The sequence below is a fragment of the Mesoplodon bidens genome, assembly GCF_964165515.1.
Source record: "Mesoplodon bidens genome assembly, chromosome: 4".
NCBI classification, from domain to species: domain Eukaryota; kingdom Metazoa; phylum Chordata; class Mammalia; order Artiodactyla; family Ziphiidae; genus Mesoplodon; species Mesoplodon bidens.
Window position 1 is genome coordinate 159,239,559 of NC_138160.1, and position 24,592 is coordinate 159,264,150.

The window sequence follows — 24,592 nt, forward strand, 5'->3', positions numbered from 1 at the left end:
CTGTGTGTGGTCCAGAGAAGTATGTCTTGTTCACCTTGTGCCCCTAGCATCCCCCAGCTGGTGTGGCCTGTGGTTCTTGTCGGTAAACATCTGCCAAATAAAGGCCCCTGAATAGGTGGCACTGTTTGTGAGACACTGACTCCAGGCCCTGGGCTGAGAGCCTCAGTGGCTCTGCCTTACTCTGTCCCCTTAGTGACCCCTGTAGGAGGTGTCACTGCTACTCTCCCATCCCCAGGAGCAGAGGTCCAGAGGCCAAGGAAGTTGAGTTGGTGGGTGGCATGGTCACAGTCACTCTGTACTCCGCCTGTTCTTCATTGCCCGGCTCCCTTGCCCTTCAGCAGCTGACCACCAGCCCTGGGGCTTCCCCTGAAGGGCCGGCGCTTGCTTAGCCTGACTCCCTGCAGGTCACGAGACGGAAAACTGTGACCTCAGTGAGCGTATGCTTCACCTCTCTGGGCCAGGGGTATTAGGGGGATGAAACAGTGATCCTGACACTAACTAGCGAGTTTGGTGCTTACTATGCATCACCGTGCTGCAACTTTGCTCTGTGAGCTCAACTCATCCTCACACGCCCAGGTGAAGTGAGTCCTATTATTACCCTGTTGACACACGTCTTCCCGGTCACTGCTCTGCCTGCAGACTCCTCGGTCCTGCCCCACTCAGCGGCTGCGAAGCCCTGCAGTGTCTGACAACTTTGCTTCCTCCCCCCGCCCCCCCATCTCTCTCCCCTCCTTCTCCTTCCCTTTCCTTCTTTTCTTCGTATTTTATCATCCAGATACCTCAGCCTCCCCAACCAAGGTTTTCATTGACCTGTCTCTTCTCTCCTCTTTCTATCCTCGGCCAACTTTTTAAAAGAAAGAATAAGTTGTGTCCACACTGCATTTACACACACATGGGCTTTGCTTCCTTTTGCCCAGCCTTCTCTTAATGACTGGGGAAACTCGCATGGTATGAAATACATCGTACTTTGGCCATGCTATCCCTTTCTTTGTTATTATTCTCACACTCGTGGAGGTCTCAATGGAAGACCTCACTAATGGGATCACATTCTCTTTCTGCTTGGCTCTGCCTTTCCAATCACTTTTTTTTTTTTTTGGCCTCGCCATGCGGCTTGCGGGATCTCAGTTCCCTGACCAAGGATTGAACCCCGGGTCACGGCAGTGAAAACGCCGAGTCCTAACCACTGGACCACCAGGGAATTCTCCAATCACACTTTTTCATTACTTTAGCAAGCCTGTGTTGAGTCCCATATGAGCTGGGCTTTGTTCTAGGATTCCGAGAATAAACACTAGGTGTTTGTCCTCAAGAAGCTTATATCGAAGTGAAGAGCCCAATATGTAAACAAATACTCATATTCCACTGGGGCTGTGCTATGGAACTATGACCCACAGCGCTCTATGGCCAAAGGGTGGCACCTATCCCAGCCTATCACAACCAGGAAGGGCTCCTGGGTCAGGTGTAAACTCAATCTCAACCTGAACCTTGAACTGAAGCTTTTTTTAAATTAGCTTTATTGAGGTATATTTTAAATATCATAACATTTAAGTGTAAAATTCAGTGTTTTTTTGGTAATTTTACCAAGTGGTGCAATCATCACCATAAATCAATTTTAGAACATTCAAATAGTCCCCCAGTCAGATCCCTTTCTCATGCCCATTTACAGGTAATCCCTGTTCCCACTCAGCCCTACACAACCACGAATCTACTCACTGTCTCTATCAATTTGCCTTTTCTGGACATTTTATATAAAGTGGAGCCATACACTATTTACTCCCTTGTGTCTGGCTTCTTTCACTTACCCTTGAGGTTCATCCATATGGCAGCACCTGTCATTTGTCTGTTCCTTTGTATTGCTGTATAGTTCTTGTGTATGGATTGACCACATTTTGCCTATTCATTTCATTAATCAGTTGATGGATATTTAGGTTGTTTCCAGTTTGGGCCTATTATGAATAATGCTGCTGTGAACACTGACTCAGACATCTCTGCGTAGACGTATGTTTTCGTTTCTCCCGGGGGGATACCTAGGAGTGGAATTGCTGGATCCCATGGTAAGTTTATGTTTAACTTTTTGAGGAACCACCAAACTGTTTTCCAGAGATGCTCCCCCATTTTATGTTCCCACCTGCAATGTAGGAAGGTTCCGTTTCTCCACATCTTAGCTAACATTTGTTATTATGTCATTTTGATCATAATCATTCTAGTAGGTGTGATATAGATCTCATTTGACATTTGCACTTCCTTAATGACTAATGATGCTGAGCTTGTTAGCTATTGGTATATCTTCTTTGGAGAAATATCTGTTCATATTGTTTGCTCACCTTTTGATTGGGTTGTTTGTCTTATTATTGAGCTGTAGAAGTTCTTTGTAAATACTGGATACAAGTCCTTTATGGGATTCGGTTTTGCAAATATTTTGTCCAAGTCTATTGTTTACCTTTTCATTTCCTTAATGGTGGCTCTTAAGCACAGAAGTTTTGAACCTTGATGAATTTCAGTTTGATTTTTTATTTCATAAATCATGCTAAGAAGGCTTTGCCTGACAAAAAGTTTTGAAGATTTTTTTCCCTATGTATTCTTTTAAGAGTTGTATAGTTTTAGCTCTTACATTTAAGTCTATGATCCGTTTTGAGTTAATTTTTGTATATGGTGTGAGGTAAGGGTCTAAGTTTTTCCTTCTGCAAGCAGACGAATAGCCAATTGTCCCAGCACTATTTGTTAAATAGACTATCTTTCCTCCAATGAACTGCCATGACTTTGTTGTCAAAAATCAATTGACTGTAAATGTAAGGGTTTATTTCTAGACTCTCAATTCTGTTCCATTGACCTGTATGCCAGTCCCACTCTGTCTTGACAACTGTAGCTTTATAGTGAGCCTTGAAATCAAGAACTGAAGGTCCTACAACTTCGTTCTTCTTTTTCCAGAACGTTTTGGCTATTCTAGGTGTTTCTCATTACAATATAAATTTTAGGATCAATTTGCCAATTTCTGGAAAAAGAAGGGGGCTGGAATTTTGATAGGGATTATGTTGAATCTATAGATCAGTTTGGGGAGTATTGCTATCTTAATATTGTCTTCCAATGTAAGAACATGGAATGTCTCTCCATTTATTTAGAGTTTGATCTCCCTCAGTGAAGTTTTGTAATAGTGTACAAGTCTCATATTTCTTTTGTTAAATTTATTCCTAAATACTTTATTCTATTTGATACTATTAGGAATGGAATTATTTTCTTAATTTCATTTTTGGCTTGCTCATTGATTGCTATGTAGAAATAAAATTGACTTCTGTATATTGATCTTGTATCCTGTGACCTTGTACTTGTTTATTAGTTCTCATCGTATGTTCTTTTACATTCCTTAGGATTCCTACATATAGAATCATGTCATCTGAGAATGAAGACAGTGTACTTCTTCCTTTACAGTCTGGGTGCCTCTTGCCTGTTTCTTGTTCCCGTGAGGCTTGTTCCTGTTTGGGGGTGTCTGCCTGAATTGTTCTTCCCCCAGCTGTTCCATGGCTCACTCCCTCACCTACTTAGGTCTTTACTCAAATGTCAACTTCTTGCCAAGGCCTTCTTGGAACACCCTACTTAAATTGAACCCCTCCTCACACCCCACACCTCTAACCCTTTTTCTTGCTTTGTATTTCTCCACAGCACTGACCATCTCAGACTTTATACCTCTGCCTTCTCAAGATGGTCCTGTGCTATGTGGCTGCTTCCCACTAGCCGCATAGCACAGGGAGATCAGCTCGGTGCTTTGTGACTGACTGGAGGGGTGGGATAGGGAGGGTGGGAGGGAGGGAGACGCAAGAGGGAAAGGGTATGGGAACAGATGTATATGTATAACTGATTCACTTTGTTATAAAGCAGAAACTAAAAAAAAAAAAAAAAAAAAAAGATGGTCCTGAGAGTTCCAAGAACAAATAATATGCCTGGAAGGAGGGCCTGAGCTGGTGCTTAGCCAGGGTTGGATGAAGGAGGGTCCAGAAGGGGCGTTCTCTGGGGCACTCAGACCCCTGCCCCACCCTTCCTGTCTGGGAGGGGAAGGGTATCCATGCAAATGGGAAGACATTTAGGAGGCAGTAGGTGGGGGTCCCCGGGGAGGCTCATATACACCCGTGCCTGCCTAAACAGCTCAGCCACACCCAGACAGGGCCCAGCCTCGACAAGGGGTCTACCTGAAGCTCGTTTGCACTTCATTTCACCTGAATAGAAAATGTTGGCGCTCAGGAGATGGGGAGGACAGAGGTAGGCTCCCAGTGACTCCGCAGCTGCCGACCCGCTAGAGGCGATCCTGCCTTTGGAGACTCCACTCTGCCCCTGGCAACCAGAAAAATACATTCCCTATTTGCATGGGGTTAAGGAACGGGATCTCTTTACACCCCCTCCCTTATCTGGAGCTTGTCCCAGAACTAGGACTGGGGTTAGGCGTGTGTGTGTGTGCGGGGGTGATCCTTGAGCCCAGTCTGAGCATAGGTGGGTGGAGGCTGCAGTGGAAAGAGCCCCCAGCTGGATGTCAGACAAGCCTGGGTCCCTGTCCTGCTCTGTGTCTTTGCAGCAGAATGAACTTAAGGCCTGAGAGTCAAGCCCTGGGTGGGTTTCCACCTCCATCAAATAGGCCTGAGGAAGCCCCCTCACCCTGGGTGGGAGGTTTGCTCCCCTACTCTGGGTCTCCATTTCTTCATCTGTACACCCACTGTAAGAATACATCCTCCATACAGCCACTATGGAGAACAGTATGGAAGTTCCTTAAAAAACTAAAAATAGAACTACCATACGACCCAGCAATCCCACTACTGGGCATATACCCTGAGAAAACCATAATTCAAAAAGAGTCATGTACCACAATGTTCATTGCAGATCTATCTACAATAGCCAGGACATGGAGGCAACCTAAGTGTCCATCGACAGATGAATGGATAAAGAAGATGTGGTACGTATATACAATGGAATATTACTCAGCCATAAAAAGAAATGAAACTGAGTTATTTGTAGTGAGGTGGATGGACCTAGAGTCTGTCATACAGAGTGAAGTAAGTCAGAAAGAGAAAAACAAATACTGTATGCTAACACATATATGGAATCTAAGAAAAAAAAAAAAGGTCATGAACAACCTAGGGGCAAGGCGGGAATAAAGACACAGACCTACTAGAGAATGGACTTGAGGACACGGGGAGGAGGAAGGGTCAGCTGGGACAAAGTGAGAGAGTGGCATGGACATATATACACTACCAAACGTAATATAGCTAGCTAGTGGGAAGCAGCCGCATAGCACAGGGAGATCAGCTCGGTGCTTTGTGACCACCTAGAGGGGTGGGATAGGGAGGGTGGGAGGGAGGGAGACGCAAGAGGGAAGAGATATGGGAACATATGTACATGTATAACTGATGCACTTTGTTATAAAGCAGAAACTAACACACCATTGTAAAGCAACTATACTCCAATAAAGATGTTAAAAAAATTCAATGATAATGTAATAAAAAATAAGGCAAGAATAAGAGGAAGATGACATATACATATTTTCCAAATAAAATATTAAAAATTTAATTGCATTAATATTAAAAAAATTTAGATATGTGTCAGCTTTTTCATTTTCTTGTTTACAGTAGTAAAAACCTCAAATAAAATATATATTTATTGTTAAGAAAGAAAGATGTTAAAAAAAAAGACTACATCCTCTGGGCTGCAGGCTCCAAGAAGATATTACCCATTAAAACATATATTATATATTCATATACAATATATGTATATTCTTAGTAAAATACACGTAACATAAAATTTACCATCTTAAGCATTGGTAAGTGTAGAGTTCAGTGGCATTAAGTACACCCCCATTTTGGTGCACCCCCAAGAAGATATTGTCTTTTACAGACTACTGCCCACTCCCCACGATCCCCTCTGGGGTCCACACCTGTGCTGCCTGTCACCCTCTGCCCTTGTTCTTGTCTCCTTGAGTGGCGAGATGATTTATGTGTCCCTCACTCTCCCAGGCTGGAACGATGTGTCCCTCATCTGCTTGTCCCCAGTGTCCTGCACAGGCTTGGCACAGAGTGGACGCTCCTTAAAAAGAAGTGAGTTAGACTCTCGAGGGAGGTGGAGCCCCACGGACCAAGCCATCAGAGCAGGCTCTCAGGGTGGCTCTGCCAGAGCATGAATGGGCTTGTCTCAAACCGTGATGGCCCTCCAGACAGTACATCCAAATCACTTGACCCTCCTGAGAGCTCTGGAGGAGGGCGCTAGTCATCTCCACTTTGGAGATGAGGAAATTGGGGTCAGGGGAGGATGTGTGACTTGTCCCCGGCATCGTCCTTTGAGGTTACTGGCAGAGCTGGGATTTGAACACAGGCACTGGGGCGGGGCTGCACTATTTTCCTTTAAATCATGAACCATTTTTAATTTTTAATTGATGCAAGCACTCTACACCGTTAAATACACTTTGAAAGTCATTCAACTTCGCTTCAATTTTAAGTTCTCTTTTATTAACATACCTTGATTTAAAGAATACCCTAACTTACCACTGACGGCTTGCTAGGTGAATCATTAGATTGAATGTGCAGTTGCTTTATTATAATCTCCTCATTCTCTCTCCTTAAGCGAGCCTGAAAGTATTCAGTCTAAATTAGAGAACAGAACATTAGCCCTTATAAATGGCTAATGTTTGTAAGATGCATCAGAAAGATCCCTGCTAACCCTTTGGCTGAACCCTTTTACTTGAATAAAAGAACTTTGTCCAATTTAATAACAGTTCGATTTAAGGCTGCTTCTTCAAAGCCTATTAGCAATTCTCAGGCACTGGCACAGATTAAAATCAATCGGCAGAGCTGGGAGAGTACAAATCTCTGTGGATTTGGCAGATTGCTGATGCCTCAGTTTCCTCGTCTGTAACCGAGGACAGTAAAGATTAATGAGTTGGCTGTTGAAATAGCGCCCGGTGCCCACAGTAAGTGCTGGATCATGTTAATAATTATTACTGTCTCAGCCGAGCTAGCTGCTTTTGCTGACAGCTTCCACTTCACCCAGAGTTCACCTTGAGGCCATGTGACTGGACCTCACATTTTATTATGAAAAATTTCAGGCATACGGAAAGGTGGAAAGAAGAATGCCATCCATGGACACCCTTATACCCACCACATAGACTCAACAATTGTTCATGTTGTGCCATATTTAATTTATTTACTGCTGTTTTTATTTTCTTCTGAACATTTCAAGGAAGTTGCTAACATCATGAGCTTTTACCACTAAATACTTCAACACGCATCTCTTAAGAAGGAGACGTTCTCCTAAGCAACTACCAAAAAGTGAATACGTCCATAATATCACCTAATGTCCAATTCATATTCAAATTTCACTTCTCAGCAGACGGTACCATCACATTTTTGGATTTTGCCAACCTGAAGGATGAGGGTCTCTCAGTGTAATTAGAATTTTCTTGTCTCTTATGATTACATATGAGCATCTTCTCACATGCTCAGGGTCCTTCTGAATCTCTTTTTCTGGAACTATCTGCTCATGGCTTGTGTCCATTTTATTTTATTTTATTTATTTTTGGCCACACCACATAGAATTCAGGACCTTAGTTCCCCAACCAGGGATCAAACGAATGCCCCCTGCAGTGGAAGCATGGAGTGCTAACCACTGTACCGCCAGGGCATTCCCACTTTTGTACATTTTAAAATCATATTTTAATTTCTTTATATCTGTTTTTAAATACTCCTTAAATATCGGTGAAATTAGCCTTTGTCTCTATGTTGCAAATATTGTCTCCCATTTGTCTTTTTTTTTTAATTTTTGCTTGTGCCGGGTTTTTTTTTTTTTTTTGCCATAAAAAGCTTTTTTTTTTAAATTTAGCTTTATTTTTTATGTAGCTGAATTTATCAAGTTTTTCTTTTATTGTTTCTGGGTTTTGAGTCCTACATTGAAAGTCTTTTCTCACTCCTGGGTTATAAAGGAATCCCCTCATGTTTTCTTCTACAAGTTTGAAGGTTTCACTTAAAAAAATCTGAATCTTTGGCTCATTGGGTATTTATTCAAGTGTTTGGTGTGAGGTATGGGTCCACTTTTATCTTTTTTCCAAATGGCTATCCAATTGTCCCAAGATCACTTATTAAAAAGTCCATCATGTCCAGTAATTTGAGATGCCACTTTCATCATACATCAAATTTCCATATGTACTTGGGCAGCTTTCTGGACTTTCTGTTCCATTGTTCTGTCTGGCTATTCATGTTCCTAACTACACCATTTTAATGCTGGGGCTTTATGATATGTTGTAATATCTGGTAGGACTTATCCCCACCCCACTGCCTTTCTTTTTAAGTTTTTCTGACCATTCTTGATAATTATTTCATATCAACTTCAGAATCAACTTAACTCCAGGAAAAACAAAAAACAAACAAACAAAAATCAATCCACTCTAAGTATTTTCACTAGGATCATTTTAAATGGATATATTTACCTGGGTCAAATGGACATCTTTATGGTATTGAACATGTTATTATTAGGGGGTTATCTTTGGGGCCCTGTTTTGGGTGGAATTATGTTCGCCCCCAGAGGTATGCTTAAGTCCTAACCCCAAGTACCTCAGAATGTGAACTTATGTGGAAATAGGGCCTTTACAGAGATAATCAAGTTAACATGAGATCATTAGGGTGGGGCCTAATCTGATATGACTGGTGAAGATGAAGGCAGAGATTGGGGTGGTGCCTCTACAAGTCAAGGAACATCAAAGATTGCCAGCCAGCCACCAGAAGCTAAGAGAGAGGCCTGGAACACATACTCCTTCACAGCCCTCAGAAGGAACTAACCTTGTTAATACCTTGGTCTTGCACTTCTGGCTTCCAGAACTATGAGACAATCAATTTCTGTTATTTTAAGTCACTCAGCTTGTGGTACTCTGTTTCGACAACCCTAGTAATCAACTTCAGGCCCCTCGGAGGATCTCTTAGGCTGGAATTGAGCTGTCCAGCCATGACTTCAGGACATCGAGAAGTATTTGTGTGCTTTCCTGACCCCAAGCAAGGCCAGCCAGGCCTGTTTCTTGCCTGCCTGAAGTGGAAGAGTGAACCAATGAATGCGTTGGAAAGCTGGAGGTGTGACTTCACTCTCAGTGGGTGGCCAAACCCACTGAGGTTGAGGTCAGTGAATGAATCATTTGTGCAGTATGGCTCAGTGAGTCAGGGAGGGCCAGGCAGAAAGCCCGAGTCTGAGGCCTATTTCCTTGTCCCCTTCCTTTGGCATCTAGAAGCAGCCCCCTAAAAGTCATCATCCCATGAAACAGACAGTGAAATGCCGCAACACGCCACCCTCATGTTACGCCCTCTGTGTGCTGTGGAGAGATAAGGACGAAGTACTTAGAAAACAGAGAGGAAGCTCCAGGCCCCCAGCTGCGCCGCTCACTTGTATGTGCCTTTGGACAAATTAGTTAACTTCTCTGGACCTTGGTTCCCTCATCTCTTCCTTTTGGGGTGGTTAATGGTACCTGCCTCATAGGGCTAGTGTCACAGTCTAGGAGGAAATGTATGTAAAGCAGTTGGAAAAAGGCTAGGGCTTACAGCAAGCGCTCAGTAGAGATTGGCAATTATTAATAAAAACTGCCCCAAAATAACTTACCCACAAAGGCAAAATTGGTAGGCACAATTTCTGAGTCTTCAACTAGGATTCTGAATACACCACTGGTAACTTTTTCTTCTCCTTCCTTCAGGGGAGAGTTTGGAATAGACAAACTATGACCTCATTTGCTCCCTTCAACATTAATTAGTGTTTTCTAATAATGAAAAGGAAATTATGTCTCAATTCATATTCCGTCTAAAAAAAATTAACTAATAACAGAGATTTGTCACTTCTCACTGTGGCGTCAGTTCCCCTGGTGTCTGGGGCGGGGCTTGGGGCCATGTTGGCAGGCGGTGCCCTTGGTTCAGGGACAGGCCTGAGTCACAGAGGCCCTGTTACTTCCTTGTCCCTCTCCTGGGCTCCTGGGTTCATCTGCATGTGTTTATCCAACAAACCTGCTTTGAGGTTTGTTCTGGGGACCAAGAAAGGCAAGGAACCGTGTCCCTGCTCCCAAGCTAGTGGGAGAAACAGAAATGGTCAGCCATGGGGCCTGTTCACACAGGCTGCTGGAGCTTCATCTGGTCCCACAGCGAATCTGAGGTTCTCTTGGGGTTATTACTGTCCCCATTTTATAAGGCAGGAAACGGAGACTCTCAGGGACCAAGTGGTAGATAACCGAGACCCCTGTCTCAGAGGTGTTCCATCCCGACATTTCTATTCTACAACAGTCTTTGTCTCTAAGGAGACATCCCCTCCTCTGGGCATCTTTCCCTCATAATTCTCTCCCAGTTGGGAGAGGGCCCTTTTCCGGCCTTTCCGATGTCTACCCTGGCGCTTAGCACTTGGGTTGTACTTGTCTATTGACAAGTCTGTCCCCCTGCTAGACTGTTTGTTGTAGTGCTTTAATTACTTTACTGTATTCTCCTGGACCTAAGAGGTCAGCTATTCTGAGACCCATACCCACCCCACCGTTTAATGTATATACCATAAAGAAAGAGAAATGCTGGCAATTAACTATGTCAATTAAGTATGCTATGCCTCCGACTGTTAAGTTATATTCCACTTTGAGGAACGTTAAAATAAGAAATGTGTGCCTTAGGCTCAATGAAATAGAAAAGCAATTACTGCTTTTGAATACATCCTAGGGAAAGAAGATTTTATAAATATCCATATACTAATAAGAACAAAATTCACTAAACACTTACCCTGTGCCAGGAATTGTTCTAAAGTGCTTTTCATCCATGATCTTATATCAGGGGTTGGCAAACTTTTCCTGTAAAGGGACAGAGGTGAATATTTTAGGCTTTGTGAGCCAGACAGTGTCATAGCTACTCACCTCCCGTTGTAATGTGAAAGCAGCCACAGAGGAAAGTATCAATGTGTATGGCTGAGTTTTAATAAAACTTTATTTACAGACCCTGAAATTTGAATTTCATATGACTCTCATGCGTTACAAAAATATTCTTTTTCTTTTGATTTTCCTCCCAACCATTTAAAATATAAAAACCATTCTTAGCTTGTGAATTGTACAAAAAGAAGGAGTAGGCTAGATTTGGCTCATGAGCTGTAGTTTGCTGATCCCTGTCTCAATAGCCCTACAAGATAGATGTTATTATTATCTTCACTTTATACATGAGACAACTGAGTCTCAGAGAGGTAAAGTAACTTGTCCAAGGACACACAGCTGGTGAGTGGTCAAGCCGGGATTCTAACCCAGGCAGTCTAACTCTGTAACTTGCTTTCAACAAGTCACCCTAAATATGGTAAATATGGTTCAACCTAAATATGGTTGCCTTTTAATATTTTTAGCTTTTTCTCCTGATTACAAAAGTTCCACATTTGTGTTGAAATATTCAAATCATACAGAGTTGTAAGAAAGAAAATGAAAGTAACCCCACCCTCCAGAGATAAACACTTAAGGGTCTGTACACAGAGTTCACACAATGCTGACTAGATTTAGAACGTTCTGGACACTGTGTGACTTTGGATAGGTTGCCTAACCTCTCTGGGTCCTTGTCTCCCAAATGAGGGAGGTGGCTGAGATGATGCACTGCCACGGGCCTTCCCTGACCGTGGAGATCTGTTTGTAAGGATTGTGCAACAGAAGCTGGTTCTGTCCTAACTGTCTGGGTGTGGAGGGTGAAGTCACCCCTTGCCAGCCCCTTAGGATGGGCCAACTGGCTGCTAAGTCCCTGTGCCTGTGGCTGCCCCAAATCCCAAACACTGAGTGACTTTGGAAAGGCAGCAGGGATACCAGGGCCTCAGCCAGGGGTTGTAGGAGGCTCGGGCTCCCTCCAGGGCTGGCGCCAGGGACCACTCTGCCCAGTGAGCAGGGCTCCAGGCAAGGTGGGAGTCAGAAGCTTCAGCCAGAGCTGCCGGGGATGGACTTGCAACAGACGGGGAGGCCTTAACAGACTGGGGTTCCTACCTCGGGATGCCTGGGTCCTCCTCTCCATATCTCCATCGGACAGGCCCAGGGTTTGGATCTGCATCTGATGATTACCAGCTGTGTGACCTTGGGCACATTCTCCTCTCTGAGCTGTTTCCTTGCCTATAAAATGGGGATATTAACCACCTCACAGGATTATTGATTGGTTCATGAGATGATACCTGTAATGCAGCTGGCACAGGGGCAAGGCTCCATAAATAGCCATTTCTATCCCCTTCTCTCTTCTTACACTTTTCAACAGTACCTTTAAGAAAATTCTTCCACCATGCTACAAATTGTGGACCTACCATGTGCCAAGCACTGTATCTAAGATAGTAGGGTGGGGAGGCGACAGATGAGAGGAACACACCTCCTACCCTTAAGCAACTCAGGGAGGGTAAGATAAGAACCTAAGAGATGTTTACATAATCAGAAGTTCGGACAAAGTCCTCCAGGGCCCAGGTGCAGAAGTTGGAGAAACCAAAGAAAGCTTCCTGGGGATGCCACTTTGGGACTTGGAGCCCACAGGAGATAGCATCCTGGCAGGGGGAGTGGGAGCAGTGTGAGCAAAGGTGTGGGGGTGGGAAAGGATGAGAAACACATGTTCAGGGGTTTGCCTAGACAACAAAAGAAGAGCCAGTGAGAGCATTGGGGGCGGGGCCAGATGGAGGGGTGGAGCCTAGTGGTGGCTTTGGATTTGGCGGGACAGAGGGAGTTAGGAAGGGTACTGAGCAAAGGCAGGAACTGCCTGCCTTACAGCACTAGGGAGACAGTAAAAGGGCTGTGGATTCTGGAAGAGAACAGGAATGGTGGGAGCCAACTCCCTCTCCTGAGAGCACCGCCTCCAGATATGACCGACACCAGGCCCTAGACGGATAATATTTCCAGTTTACAAATGGGGAAAGGGAGGCTCAGAAACGTTAAGCCACTTGCCTAAGGTCACAGAGCAGACAGTGAGCTGGGGCCACTTTCTGCCTGTCATCTGGGGGCATGCCACTCTTTCCAAAGTCGACTTTGAGGGCAGGATTCAGACAGAGGTTGTAGGGTAATATCAACCCCAGCTACACTGAGTCTTCCCACAGCCCCTAGGAGTACATGTTCTTATCTCCATCACAGGAAGGAGGGAGTGGGGGCTCAGGAGGGAAACGGACTTACTCAAGGCCACACATTAAGGGTGGGGAGTCCAGGCCAGGCGTTCCCACTGCCCCGCCCTGCCTCCAGGTTTATTTCTAAGTACATCTAAAATCGGGAAGAGCCCAGGTCAGAAAGGCCAGGTTCTCTCCCCAGAGTCAAAATCCCCTGATGCTCTTTTGTGCCCTTCTGCCCATCAGGACCACAATTCCAGCCCCCTTGCTGCTTCTGCAGTCACCACAGACCAGATTATGCTGGGCCTCCCTTTGGCTCCATCTCCAGCCAGAAGTAGCATCTCTACTTCCTGGACTGGGGGCCTGGGTGGCTACATCTTTACCACCAGCCCCCCTGACCTGTGCCACTGTGTGTTGATTGGCCTCAGGGAGGGACCTTAGCCTGAACTGGACCTCTGTACTAACCACACCTACCCACATCTTGTGGTGACCTTCTCCCCAGGTTCTGATGTCAGATGCTGAAACACACAGTGGCATGATGATATAAGCATTGCTCTGCTAGGAAGGGAAAAACCAAGAGACTTAGTGAATCATAACAAGAAGGGATGGGTAGGGCCTGGGTTCCTTACACCCATCATCTCTAACTTGGGCCTCAAACCATCCACAAAGTAGACAGTTGTAAACCCATTGTACAGATGCCAGCTTAGAGGCTCAGTTGGGGAAAAGATTCACCTGGGATCACCCAGCAGCAAAATGACAGTGTGGGGTTCAAGCTCTGTTCTTTGCAGATAGGGATAGAGAGGAGAACCCCACAGAGCTCAGCAGACACCTGATTTTAGGGCCAGACTGTGCCACTTAACACTGTAATATTTGTATTAAAAAGTTTTCTTTTTAAAAAATGTGTAGGTATTAAAAACTGCTCTTGGTAAAAAAAAAACAAAACTTGGGACAGATCAAGTTCGTCTGCTGTGAAAAGTCAGCAGCTGTAACATTTTATGATTCAACGCATAAAATATGTTGAGTTCCTCAGATGAATAAGTAGTATAAACAAAGAAGTTTTTTCTTTCTTAAAAAAGATACAGGGAGGGCGTTGCCATTATCTGAGGACCTCTTTGCTGTCCTCAGCCAATGTTCATCTGAAGGTAGAAAACGCCCTTTAAAAGAAAAAAGCACTTAGCCTTTTACTTTTCTAGAATTTAGGCAGAAAGTTTGAGCATGTGAGAACACCTTAGCTAAGCGAGGCAAATGCAGAAGTTGCCTCTGGTGATACAATCCACAGACCAACCACCCAGGGTGGCAGTGAAACGTCCACCTCCCCCGGAGGAGAGGGGAAGAAACCACAGAATGTTCCTGATTCGGCATCCCAGCACGGTGGTGCAATATTTATGTTTGTGTACCTAGCACTGTTGGTGCCGCTGCAGAGGGCCTCCGTTGCCCAGTGGGGCGTCGCTAGAGCCCAGGACGAGGGTGACCGCGTGGGGTCTTCCCAAACGTTTGTCCAGGTCCTGGAAATCCTCTTAAAGCGCTGTAGGATTGGATTTCGAGTTCGGCCCATATTGATGGTGAGAAGCAGGGCGTGGGGGCTGCGCCCGGCCCCTGTTCCCCTTTGCAGCCCCCGAGCCCAGCGCTTAGTAGGCGCTCAATCAGTACATATTTGGGGCGTAAAGAGATGGAGCCGCTCAGTCTTAGGCAAATGTGACCAGAAACGTGTCTGGCGGCCCCTGGTGGGGCGCTGTCGAGCCGCGCTGGGGGTCGCCTCCCTAGACGCCGAACCCCGCAATCCACAACCGCACCTTGCGACCCCTCACTCTGATTTCAGCCCCCTGACTTGCCCTCCATTGGCTCACAATCGTCTAGGGACTACACGACTAGGAATGAGATTCTTCCGCTTGGTATTCGATTGGAAGGCGTTTTACTCGTTAAATGTACATTTTAAGTAACAGGAAAGTCTGGGGAACAGGAGACTATTTCCCTGAACACCTCCACGCCAACTCAGCCCGGTGGTTCTGGGATGGATTTGTCTTCAACCCTCATTTCAGGCTCCTCACTGTTGCCCCACCCCCAGCAGCGTGACACTGGGCAAGTAAATCGTTTCTCCTTGGGAACCTGTTTCCTCGCCAACTGGGGACGAGGCAATGGGCGAAAGGGGCCCACGTGTATGCAAAAAACAAAGGAAACCCCTTTCCGCTCCGGTGGGCGGCGGAGGGGGCGCTGGGAAGCGGCACGGTGGAGGGGGAGGGGAGGCGGAGGCCGGTGGCTAACGGCCCGATCTCCCTGCCGTTCGCACCCGGGAGGTCAGTCCTCGCCTGGCAGAGTGCCCGTCTCCTCCCCTCCCCTCCCCTCCCCTCCCCTCCCCTCCCCGCTGGGCCCGGAGAGCGGCGCGGGCCAGGTCCCCGGGGACGCGCCAGGCGCAGGCCGGATGGCCTGGCGGGGGCCTGAGCCGGAGCCAGAGCGCAGCCAGCGGACCCCACTCGGAGGCCGATGACGTCTTTGCCTTTGGCTCCTCCGGCGCCAAGCCCGGCGGGGCGGGTGACGTCACCGCACCGGTCACGTGGCCTCTATTCAAACAAACAAACCCCCTCCCCCTGAGCGCGCGAGACCCGCCCCTCGCCGCCCCGCCTCGCCTGCCAGCCGAGAGGCCACATATAAACGCGCTCCCTCGGGTCAGGCTCGCTGAGAAGGACGTCGGGGCTGTAGGGACTAGGCGGGCCGGAGGGGCAGTCGGGAGAGCAGCAAGGAAACCGAGGCGGTCTAGAGTCCCGCACGACGACCCCTCGCTCAGTCCAAAGGCAGTTTGGGGTTTGGCGCAAAGAAAACCAGGGTCGGGCTTTTTCCTCGAAAGCCGTCGCCCTACTTTTGGCTTCCCAGGACAAAGAGCACAGGAGGACTTGCACGCTGGGGGCGCTGGGGCCGGCCATGGTCATGGAAGTGGGCTCCCTGGACGCCGGAGGCCTGCGGACGCTGCTGCGGGAGCGCGCGGCGCAGTGCTTGCTGTTGGACTGTCGTTCCTTCTTCGCTTTCAACGCCGGCCACATCGTCGGCTCGGTCAACGTGCGCTTCAGCACCATTGTGCGGCGCCGGGCCAAGGGCGCTATGGGCCTGGAGCACATCGTGCCCAACGCCGAGCTGCGCGACCGCCTGCTGGCCGGCGCCTACCACGCCGTGGTGCTGCTGGACGAGCGCAGCGCCGCCCTGGACTGCGCCAAGCGCGACGGCACCCTGGCTCTGGCCGCCGGAGCGCTCTGCCGCGAGGCGCGCGGTGCGCAAATCTTCCTGCTCAAAGGTACGCCGTCGGGGGTGCTCAGGGGCGGGCCGCACGCCGCCCTGCCGCCTTGCCCGGGGACCCCTGGCCCTCAGCTCCTGGGGGGCTGCCCCAGCTGGAGCGCTTGGACGCCTGAGTCGCATTGTGGGAACTTGTTGGCTTTGTTTGGCACTAGGAACAAAGACTCGCCTGGGCCTCTCCGGGGTAAACTTACAGCCCGAGTGGATGGGGGAGTTGCATGAAGGTGCCCTGTCTCGGCGGTACTAACAGAAAAAAAAAATGTCTCTTTTTATTCCCAGGAGGATATGAAGCTTTTTCTGCTTCCTGCCCGGAGCTGTGCAGCAAACAGTCGACCCCCATGGGGCTCAGCCTTCCCCTGAGTACTAGCGTCCCCGACAGCGCCGAATCCGGGTGCAGTTCCTGCAGCACCCCACTCTACGACCAGGTTAGTAGGGAGGAGCCGTGGCCGAGGGGAGAAGGAACAGCTGGCAAAGGTGGAAGAGCAGTGCTAGTGAGAATATAGAAAGTGACATGCAGCTTTATTTATAACAGGGGACACGGGGATATTATTTATCCCATGGTTAAGTGGTATGATGGAGCTGGGTCTCTAATTGTTGGCACTACAGAAATGAACTTGTTGGCCCTGCCTAGGCAAATGGGTTTAGTCCCCTATTTATTTATACTCTAACAGCAGTGCTGCAAAGTTCACCCAGTGTTGAAACGGACTTTTCCAGCAGGGAGTTTTTGTGGGTGTGGGCACCAGCATTGACATTGAATAAAGCTTGACAAGTGTTGGATATTTCTGGATTTCAGGGTGGCCCAGTGGAGATCCTGCCTTTTTTGTACCTGGGCAGTGCCTATCATGCTTCTCGCAAGGACATGCTGGATGCCTTGGGCATCACTGCCTTGATCAACGTCTCAGCCAACTGTCCCAACCATTTTGAGGGTCACTACCAGTACAAGAGCATCCCTGTGGAGGACAACCACAAGGCGGACATCAGCTCCTGGTTCAATGAGGCAATTGACTTCATAGGTAAATGGAACAGATGCCTGAGACTTCTGCCTCACTCCCTCCGTTTTAGTCACTGAGCTTAAACTCTATGGCAAGAACTTGAGTGACGTACTTTTAAGCTTTCCTCTAGACGTTAATGTCAGTCTGGTGTGTGTAGCATCTCTGAGAAATATAGATTCGATGTCCCATTTTATAGATTAGCAAACTGAATCTCAGAATGTTGAACTGATTTGTGCAATAGCAATCTGCTTAGTGGTGATGCCTGGTCTGGGTTTAAATCCCCTGCTGTTCTTTTCCATTTTCCACATTGCCTCCACAAACAGTGTCTTTGTGATGGCGTGAGGTGATATTGACCATCTCTGGACAGGACATACATGACATTTCTTAGACACCCTATTCCTGGGGTTGGGGTTGTTCTCCTGGGCACTCAAGTAACCAGCTGCCCTTTGTTTTCCAGATTCCATCAAGAACGCTGGTGGAAGGGTGTTTGTCCACTGCCAGGCAGGCATTTCCCGATCAGCCACCATCTGCCTCGCTTACCTCATGAGGACTAATCGAGTCAAGCTGGATGAGGCATTTGAGTTTGTGAAGCAGAGGAGGAGCATCATCTCCCCCAACTTCAGCTTCATGGGCCAGCTGCTGCAGTTTGAGTCCCAGGTCCTGGCCCCGCACTGCTCGGCAGAGGCGGGGAGTCCCGCCATGGCTGTGCTTGACTGCGGCACTTCCACCACCACCGTCTTCAACTTCCCGGTGTCCATCCCCGTCCACCCCACGAACAGTGCATTGAGCTACCTTCAGAGCCCCATTACAACTTCTCCCAGCTGCTGAAAGGCCACAGGAGGTGATCCTCACAACCCAGCAGGACTCCAGGCTCCTTCCTGAAAGGGGAAATGCAGTAACTCCAGGGAAGGGAGCTTGTGAGGGCTGGTCCTTATTTATTTAATTTCACCCGAGTTCCACTGGGTTCCCGAGTGGTCGCAGTGATGACTTAGCGCCAAGACGTTTGCTGAACTCAGCAGGTTTCGGGACCAACGTAACAATGGGTACATAAAGTCCCTCTGACAAAATGGGGCAGAAGAGAGAGGACTCAGTGTGTGAGTCGATTTCTTTTTGCTTGTCCCTGTTTTCTGAAGACACTTTCATGCTTGACATACCTACCAGTATTACCATTCCCGACGACACATATACATATGAGAATATACCTTATTTTATTTATTTTTGTGTAGGTGGTTCACCTTCACAAATGTCAGTGTCTACTCCTAGAAGAACCAAATACCTCAATTTTCTGTTGTGAGTACTGTAATATCCTGTAAATATAGCCTAAGCAGGTTTGTTTTCAGCACTGATGGAAAGCACCAGTGTTGGTTTTGTTTTTTTGTTTTTTTTAAGTTGCCAACAGTTGTATGTTTGCTGATTATTTATGACCTGAAATAATATATTTCTTCTTCTAAGAAGACATTTTGTTACATAAGGATGACTTTTTTATACAACAGAATAAATTATGGCATTTCTATTGAAAACTTGATGCTTTATTTCTTGGGCAGCCCCACTGATCCCTCTCCCATCACTGAAACAGGGGAGAACAAGATCCTCCAGAATGTGTGTTGGCATCTGATCCCATACTCTTTGGTGGCCCGTCAGTCCCACAAGATGGCTGGGTTGCAAGGATGGTAGAGAAGTGTGATCGATCATAAAAAACCAAACAAAAAACATAGGTGCTGGAGCTGAGCTCTTGGTATTGGATTCAAGTGTCCACCTATGTATCTTCCCATCATGCCTCCCTCAAGAGTCCCCAGAGCCCAAACTAGGAAGAAGTGGCCATTTACTTGGCTGCTTTTTCCATTTAATACTTTCCCCAGGATAACATAAAAAGCCTCCCTCCCCTCTCTGATCTCTGCTGAAGTGATGAGGATGATAATTTTTCAACACATTTGCTATAAATGTGTTTCTACTATGTGCAAGGCAGGGTGTGCTAACTGACCCTAGAACAACTCGGCAAGATCTGCAAATGAAGATGGTGAGACCCAACATAGCTAAGTGGCACAAGTGGGGGAATTGGGCCCTACATCTGTTTTGTTTCCTAATTCTATGTGCTTTGTGCTTTTATCACTTGCTTCTCGTGTGCTTTTTTTTTTTTTTTTGCCTTTGAAAAGACCTTTATTTGTTGTGAAAAGAATACCAAGCACTATAAGCAAATACAGTGTAGACAAATCACCAGAAATCCCCACCCCCAACCTGACCATTATTGTTTTGGAGCACATCCCCTAGGCATCTCTGCACATGTACACAGCATTTTTGGTGGCTGCCTCCTCAGGTCACTTGCTGCTCTGCTTTCATAATTTTGTTGAAGAAGATAGACAATTAAATCTGACTTGCTCTAGGGCGATATTTTCGATTTTCACTCTGTCTTGCCAAACAGGCCAAAGCAGAGAAGGTGTAATTGACTACCAACCCATAATCCAGTCTTTAATATTGAACTAAATAACAGTGAAGCTCCTGGGTTGCTGGCCCCTTAGCCCCTGCACTCCTTTACTCGTTTCTGGACAAAGTGCTGTAGGAAGCAGAAAAGCGAAAATCTTACTTTACTTTTCCAGGGGTGCTCTGAGTAGTGGTCCTGGTCCAGCCCCATCATTCAAGGCCTTGACCTTCCTGCAGTGGTTCACCATGCACCACCTGACTTCCAGGGCCTGAAAGATCCCTGTGTTCCATGTTCTAAGAACTTACCCCGGGCTGGCAAGTTCATTTCCTCGGCTGGGCTTCCAATTACAAGTGTGTTCACGCCTTTCAAAACAAACCATACCCAGTGTTTTTATCAAACCCTAGAAATCTACTATTGCAAATATCTCCCTTCGTGGAAATGTACCAGCGACTTCGAGTCCGTGGCAGATGCCATGGCTGACATCCCCGTGGGCTCGGGCCATCACTTTCTACTTGGCAGGCACTGGCTGAACCAACATTGATCTCCACTGTGATCCACACAGTGGAAAAATACAGTGGCTGCCTAAGGGCGCCGCCAGTGAAAACAACTTGCTCACTTCTCCCAGCACAAGCTACTTAACCTCCTGCCAGCCCTGGAGAGCCAGGGTGATAAGCCCTCCTCCCCATGCATCCGATTCCTGGTTTCAGGCCCTCCAGAAGATGTCAGTTTTGGCCTGAGACTGCTTTTCTTAGGCAGGAAAAAAGTGCCTAAGATGAGAAGAAAGATGCTTGAACTATTAAAATGTTGTTTCTCAGCTGGGAGATTGACACAGGGACAACTCGATCATTTAATACTGATAATGTAATAGCAGCTGTCAATTTTAGATTTAGCGCCCTGTGCCGGCCACTGTGCTAAGTGCTTTCCAGATGATCGAGTTTAACTTTTAAAGCAACATCCATTTTACAGAGGAGGAAACTGAGGCTCAGAGAGGTGAAACGACAGCCCTCTAATTGTAGCTCAAGGTCATACAGCAAGTAAACGGCACCGCAGAGTTGGGAACGTGGGTCTGTAAGAATACTGGGGAAGAAAGCCCTAGTCCAGTCCAAAAGACAGCTCGTGGGAGTGAGGAAAAGATGAGCTTTGTAGCTGCCCAGACGTCACCATGGTTTTACCCCATAATATCAAAGTGGAAAAGCCATTTATGCCTTTGGGCCTCGGTCTCCTCATCTGTAAAATGAAGATAATGAAACCTACGTCACTTGTGAGGAGGAAATGTGCTCATGAATGTGGAAGTGCCTGGCAGGTTGTGGGCCCTGGAGAAACATTCAGATTTCTTTCCCCTCTCCTAATGACCTCTAGCGGTTCTTGGGTCTCAGTTTTCCCACCCATAACATGACCACCTTGCAGTGGATCTAATGGGTAAGCTTCCTTCCAGCCCTCTAATTCTAGTACGTAGAATATGCATCAATGCATACTTTATGCTTTTTGGTGGTTTCCAGACACCCATTATTCCATTAGGAGACTACCAACCCCAAGTGCTTCCACTGCATCCTCTCCTCTCCTTGGAATTTTGCAAAGCGCAGCTAAGTGGCCTTGAACTTGCAGCCTCCGGCCTCCATTTCCCTCCCTCCCTCTCCTGGCCCCTGGTGGATGACATCATCGCGTGTACACCTTTAAGATTATATAAATCTGTGATCATACAGTAGCCTCCATCCCCATGGAAACGCGGAGGAGTTTCCCTTTTGTGAGGAAAGCTGTCATGTCACTTCCTGCTGCTGACAAATCAGTTTAGGAGATTAAAAGAAAGGGGGGTGCGGGGTGCGGGGTGCGGGAGGCGGCCTCTGAGGACTGCAGGCTCGGTGGTTTCTGGTTGCCATACACAGAGGCAAACAAAGCCAAGGCCGCGCGGGCCGAGCTCAGGTTTCCCATACCTCAACGGGGAGATCCAGGTCACCCGGGGCTATTTTTCTCCGCAGGCTGCATTCTGGGGAGCAGGTGGGAGGGCTGACCACTTACGGGGACTTTCCTGGGGCTCTGCAGGGCAAGCCTGTTGGAGAACAGCCTCTGGGTCCAGCCAAGCCTCTGCTCCCCTTTATCGGCTCAGGAGGTGTCCTCACCCTTCGGAGAACAAAGGGTATGCCGGTTGCTAGCGCCACAGTGCACACAACTGTGCTCTGCTAAGGGAAATACGGTAGAACCACCTTGTTCTTGACTGTGGCTTTTTAGGCTAAGCAGCAGTCCGTTCATTCGTTCATTCATTCATTCAACAAATATTTATGGACTCTCTATAGGCCCAGGGATGCTTTGGTGTTAGACAAAGTTCCTATTCTTTTTTTTTTTTTTTTACGTTTTTTTTCCAAAGTTCCTATTCTCAAGTAGCTAACAATGGTGCTGTTGGGGTGTGTAAATAAATAATTAAGAAACAAGATAAGAATGAAGGCTCTGAAGGTGAGATATTAAAGGGGGGGTCCTTTAGGTTTTGGTGATCAGGGAGGTTTCTCTGATGGGGTGACTGGAGAAGCTAAGACCTGAGTGATACAACCCAGTTGCCTATTTGAGAGGTAAGCTGGGAAGAGGGTTCCAGGCCAGGAGGGCACTAAAGACTTGAGGTTTGAGAGGGATCTTTGTGGACTGGTAGAGCACTTGAGTTGGAGCCAGCTAGACCTGAGTTCAAGATCTGCTTCTGCCACTTGTTAGCTCTGTGACTTACTGTGGGTAAGTTACCAAACTCTAAGCCTCAGTTTCCCCATCTGTAATATGGGCCAATAACCTCTGACCTTCAAAGGCTTTTTAAGAATTAAATGAAAGGCCTCTGGGCTCATCAGAGAGGCTTGGGAAAGGCTCATTGTCCTCATTCTGCCACTTGAGCAGCAGCACCCCTCTCCAGGGTGTCCTGGTGAAAGGAAACAGGGAGAAGTGAGTTGTCTTGCCCCATCTTTGGGCCCCAGGACTTATCCCAAGGGTTAGGGAGCAGCAGGTACTTACATATGTCTTCTTTATAAAGGAGTGAGTGACTATCCCCTAGAAAGTGCTCAGTAGATATTCGAATAATACCACCAAAATTCTGGGACTTTGTTCCAAATGCCTCGACAAGTAATAACTGTATGCCCTTGGGTAGATTACTTCTCCACTCAAAGCCTCAGTTTTCATATCTCTAAAAAGGGAGTGATGAAAGTATTTGCTTTACATGGTCGTTGTTAATATTAAATGAAATAACGTACACAGAATATTTTGCACAGGACTCAACACACAATAAGCAATGAGCGTTAACCATTTTAACCGTAATTATTATCATCACCACTACCACCACCACCATCATCATCATAAAGGAAAGATTTTTAAAAGGAAACAAATTTTAATCTTTAGCCCAGACCTCTCCCCTAACTGCCAACTTGTATATCCAATAACCTCCTTGACATATCCATTTCTTTGTCAACTAGACTTCCAAATTTGGCAATTCCAAAAATAAACCTTTGATTTACCCCCAAACCAGCTCCATCTGTGCTCTTCCAATCTTGGTTAATGGCAACTTCATTCTTCCCTTAGCTCAGGTCAAAAACTATGGAGCCATCCTTGACTCATCTCATTTTCTCATAACCTGTATTTGATTCATCAGCAAATTGAGACAGGTCCGTTTTCAAAACATAACCATTTTCAAAATAGACCCACTTCTCATCACTTCCCAAACCACCTCTCTGGTCCAGCCACCATCAGAAGTTGCCCATGTTACCGCAGTAGCCTCAGGGCTGTTCTTGTTCCTGCACTGTCCCTCTCAGTCTATTGGCCACCAAAAGCCAAAGCTATCTTTTTAGTGTTGCCTATAGTACACACCTTTGACGACAAATTCAGCTTTTGCTTCCCTACAAATATTTTAATTTACTTTCATTATTGAAAAATGTTTTCACTGGGCAAAGAAGTCCAGTTTCAACCTTGTTTCTTCAACCGTGTTGAAGACATATTCCATTGTCTTCTCAATTTTGTAGCGTCTTTTGAGAAGTCAGCTTACTAACTTAGTGTTGTCCCTCTGAGGGTAATCTGTCTTTTTTCCCTGGTTGCTTTGGATTTGCTCTTTCTCTCTCTCTCTCTCTTTTTTTAAAATTAATTTATTAAAAAAAATTTTTTAAAACATCTTTATTGGAGTATAATTGCTTTACAGTCTTTTTTTAAAGCAGTTTTATTATAATGTCTCTGTAGTTTTCTTCCTATTTACCTTGCTTATGATTTGTGTTTTTTTCAAATCTGTGGCTTGATGTCTTTCATTAGTCTTGGAAAATTCTGTTATTATTTCTCCATTTGATACTTTCACATATAAAACATAGCTATTTTAATGTCTGTGACCAATAACTATATGGATTCTCTTGTGTTTATATCTGTTGCCTATGGTTTCTTTTGATATTTGTAAAATCATGTTTTATTCCCTCATATGCCTGGTTATTTTGATTGAGTGACAGGCACTGTGTATGAAAAATTTTAGAGATTATTTAAGGCAGTTTTACCCTCTTCTCAAGAGGGTTTACTTTGTTCTAGGTGGCTTGGAGGTCTAGGAATCCCAGATCACCTTAACCCAACCAGAGACAGAGATGGCTTGAGAGGACTTGAAGCTGGGCTTTAGACCCTGTGATGACTGCTACAGTCTTCTTCTAAAGGTGTATTCTTTAGTAGTTGCAACTAAAAGTTTGGGGATTTTCCAAGCCCCCCAGCCTGTATTACTTTTTGGGGTAATATATGAGGAAGCCTAAGCATATACCAGATTCCTTCCTGGTGTGACCTGAACTCTAATATTTGTCCCATTATACTCATGAGTCTGTTAAAAGCTCTGCTCAAGTTGTTAGCCGTTCAG

The 24,592-nt window shown here is 46.4% G+C and overlaps 1 protein-coding gene across 1 annotated transcript; it reads left to right on the forward strand.

Moving 5' to 3' along the window:
* The first annotated feature begins 15,722 nt into the window (after positions 1-15,722).
* DUSP1 (dual specificity phosphatase 1) lies at positions 15,723-18,853 on the forward strand. Its single transcript, XM_081232335.1, has 4 exons — positions 15,723-16,342; positions 16,621-16,766; positions 17,135-17,354; positions 17,791-18,853. The coding sequence occupies exons 1-4, from the start codon at positions 15,976-15,978 to the stop codon at positions 18,159-18,161; spliced, it is 1,104 nt and encodes a 367-aa protein (XP_081088461.1). The 5' UTR covers positions 15,723-15,975; the 3' UTR covers positions 18,162-18,853.
* The last annotated feature ends 5,739 nt before the right edge of the window (positions 18,854-24,592 follow it).

Bases quoted from the DNA above. Each gene is read 5' to 3' on its own strand.
- DUSP1 (XM_081232335.1), top strand. From the start codon at position 15,976: ATGGTCATGGAAGTGGGCTCCCTGGACGCCGGAGGCCTGCGGACGCTG. The intron at 16,767-17,134 runs GTTAGTAGGGAG...TCTGGATTTCAG, and splicing joins GCACCCCACTCTACGACCAG to GGTGGCCCAGTGGAGATCCT. The intron at 17,355-17,790 runs GTAAATGGAACA...TTTGTTTTCCAG, and splicing joins TGAGGCAATTGACTTCATAG to ATTCCATCAAGAACGCTGGT.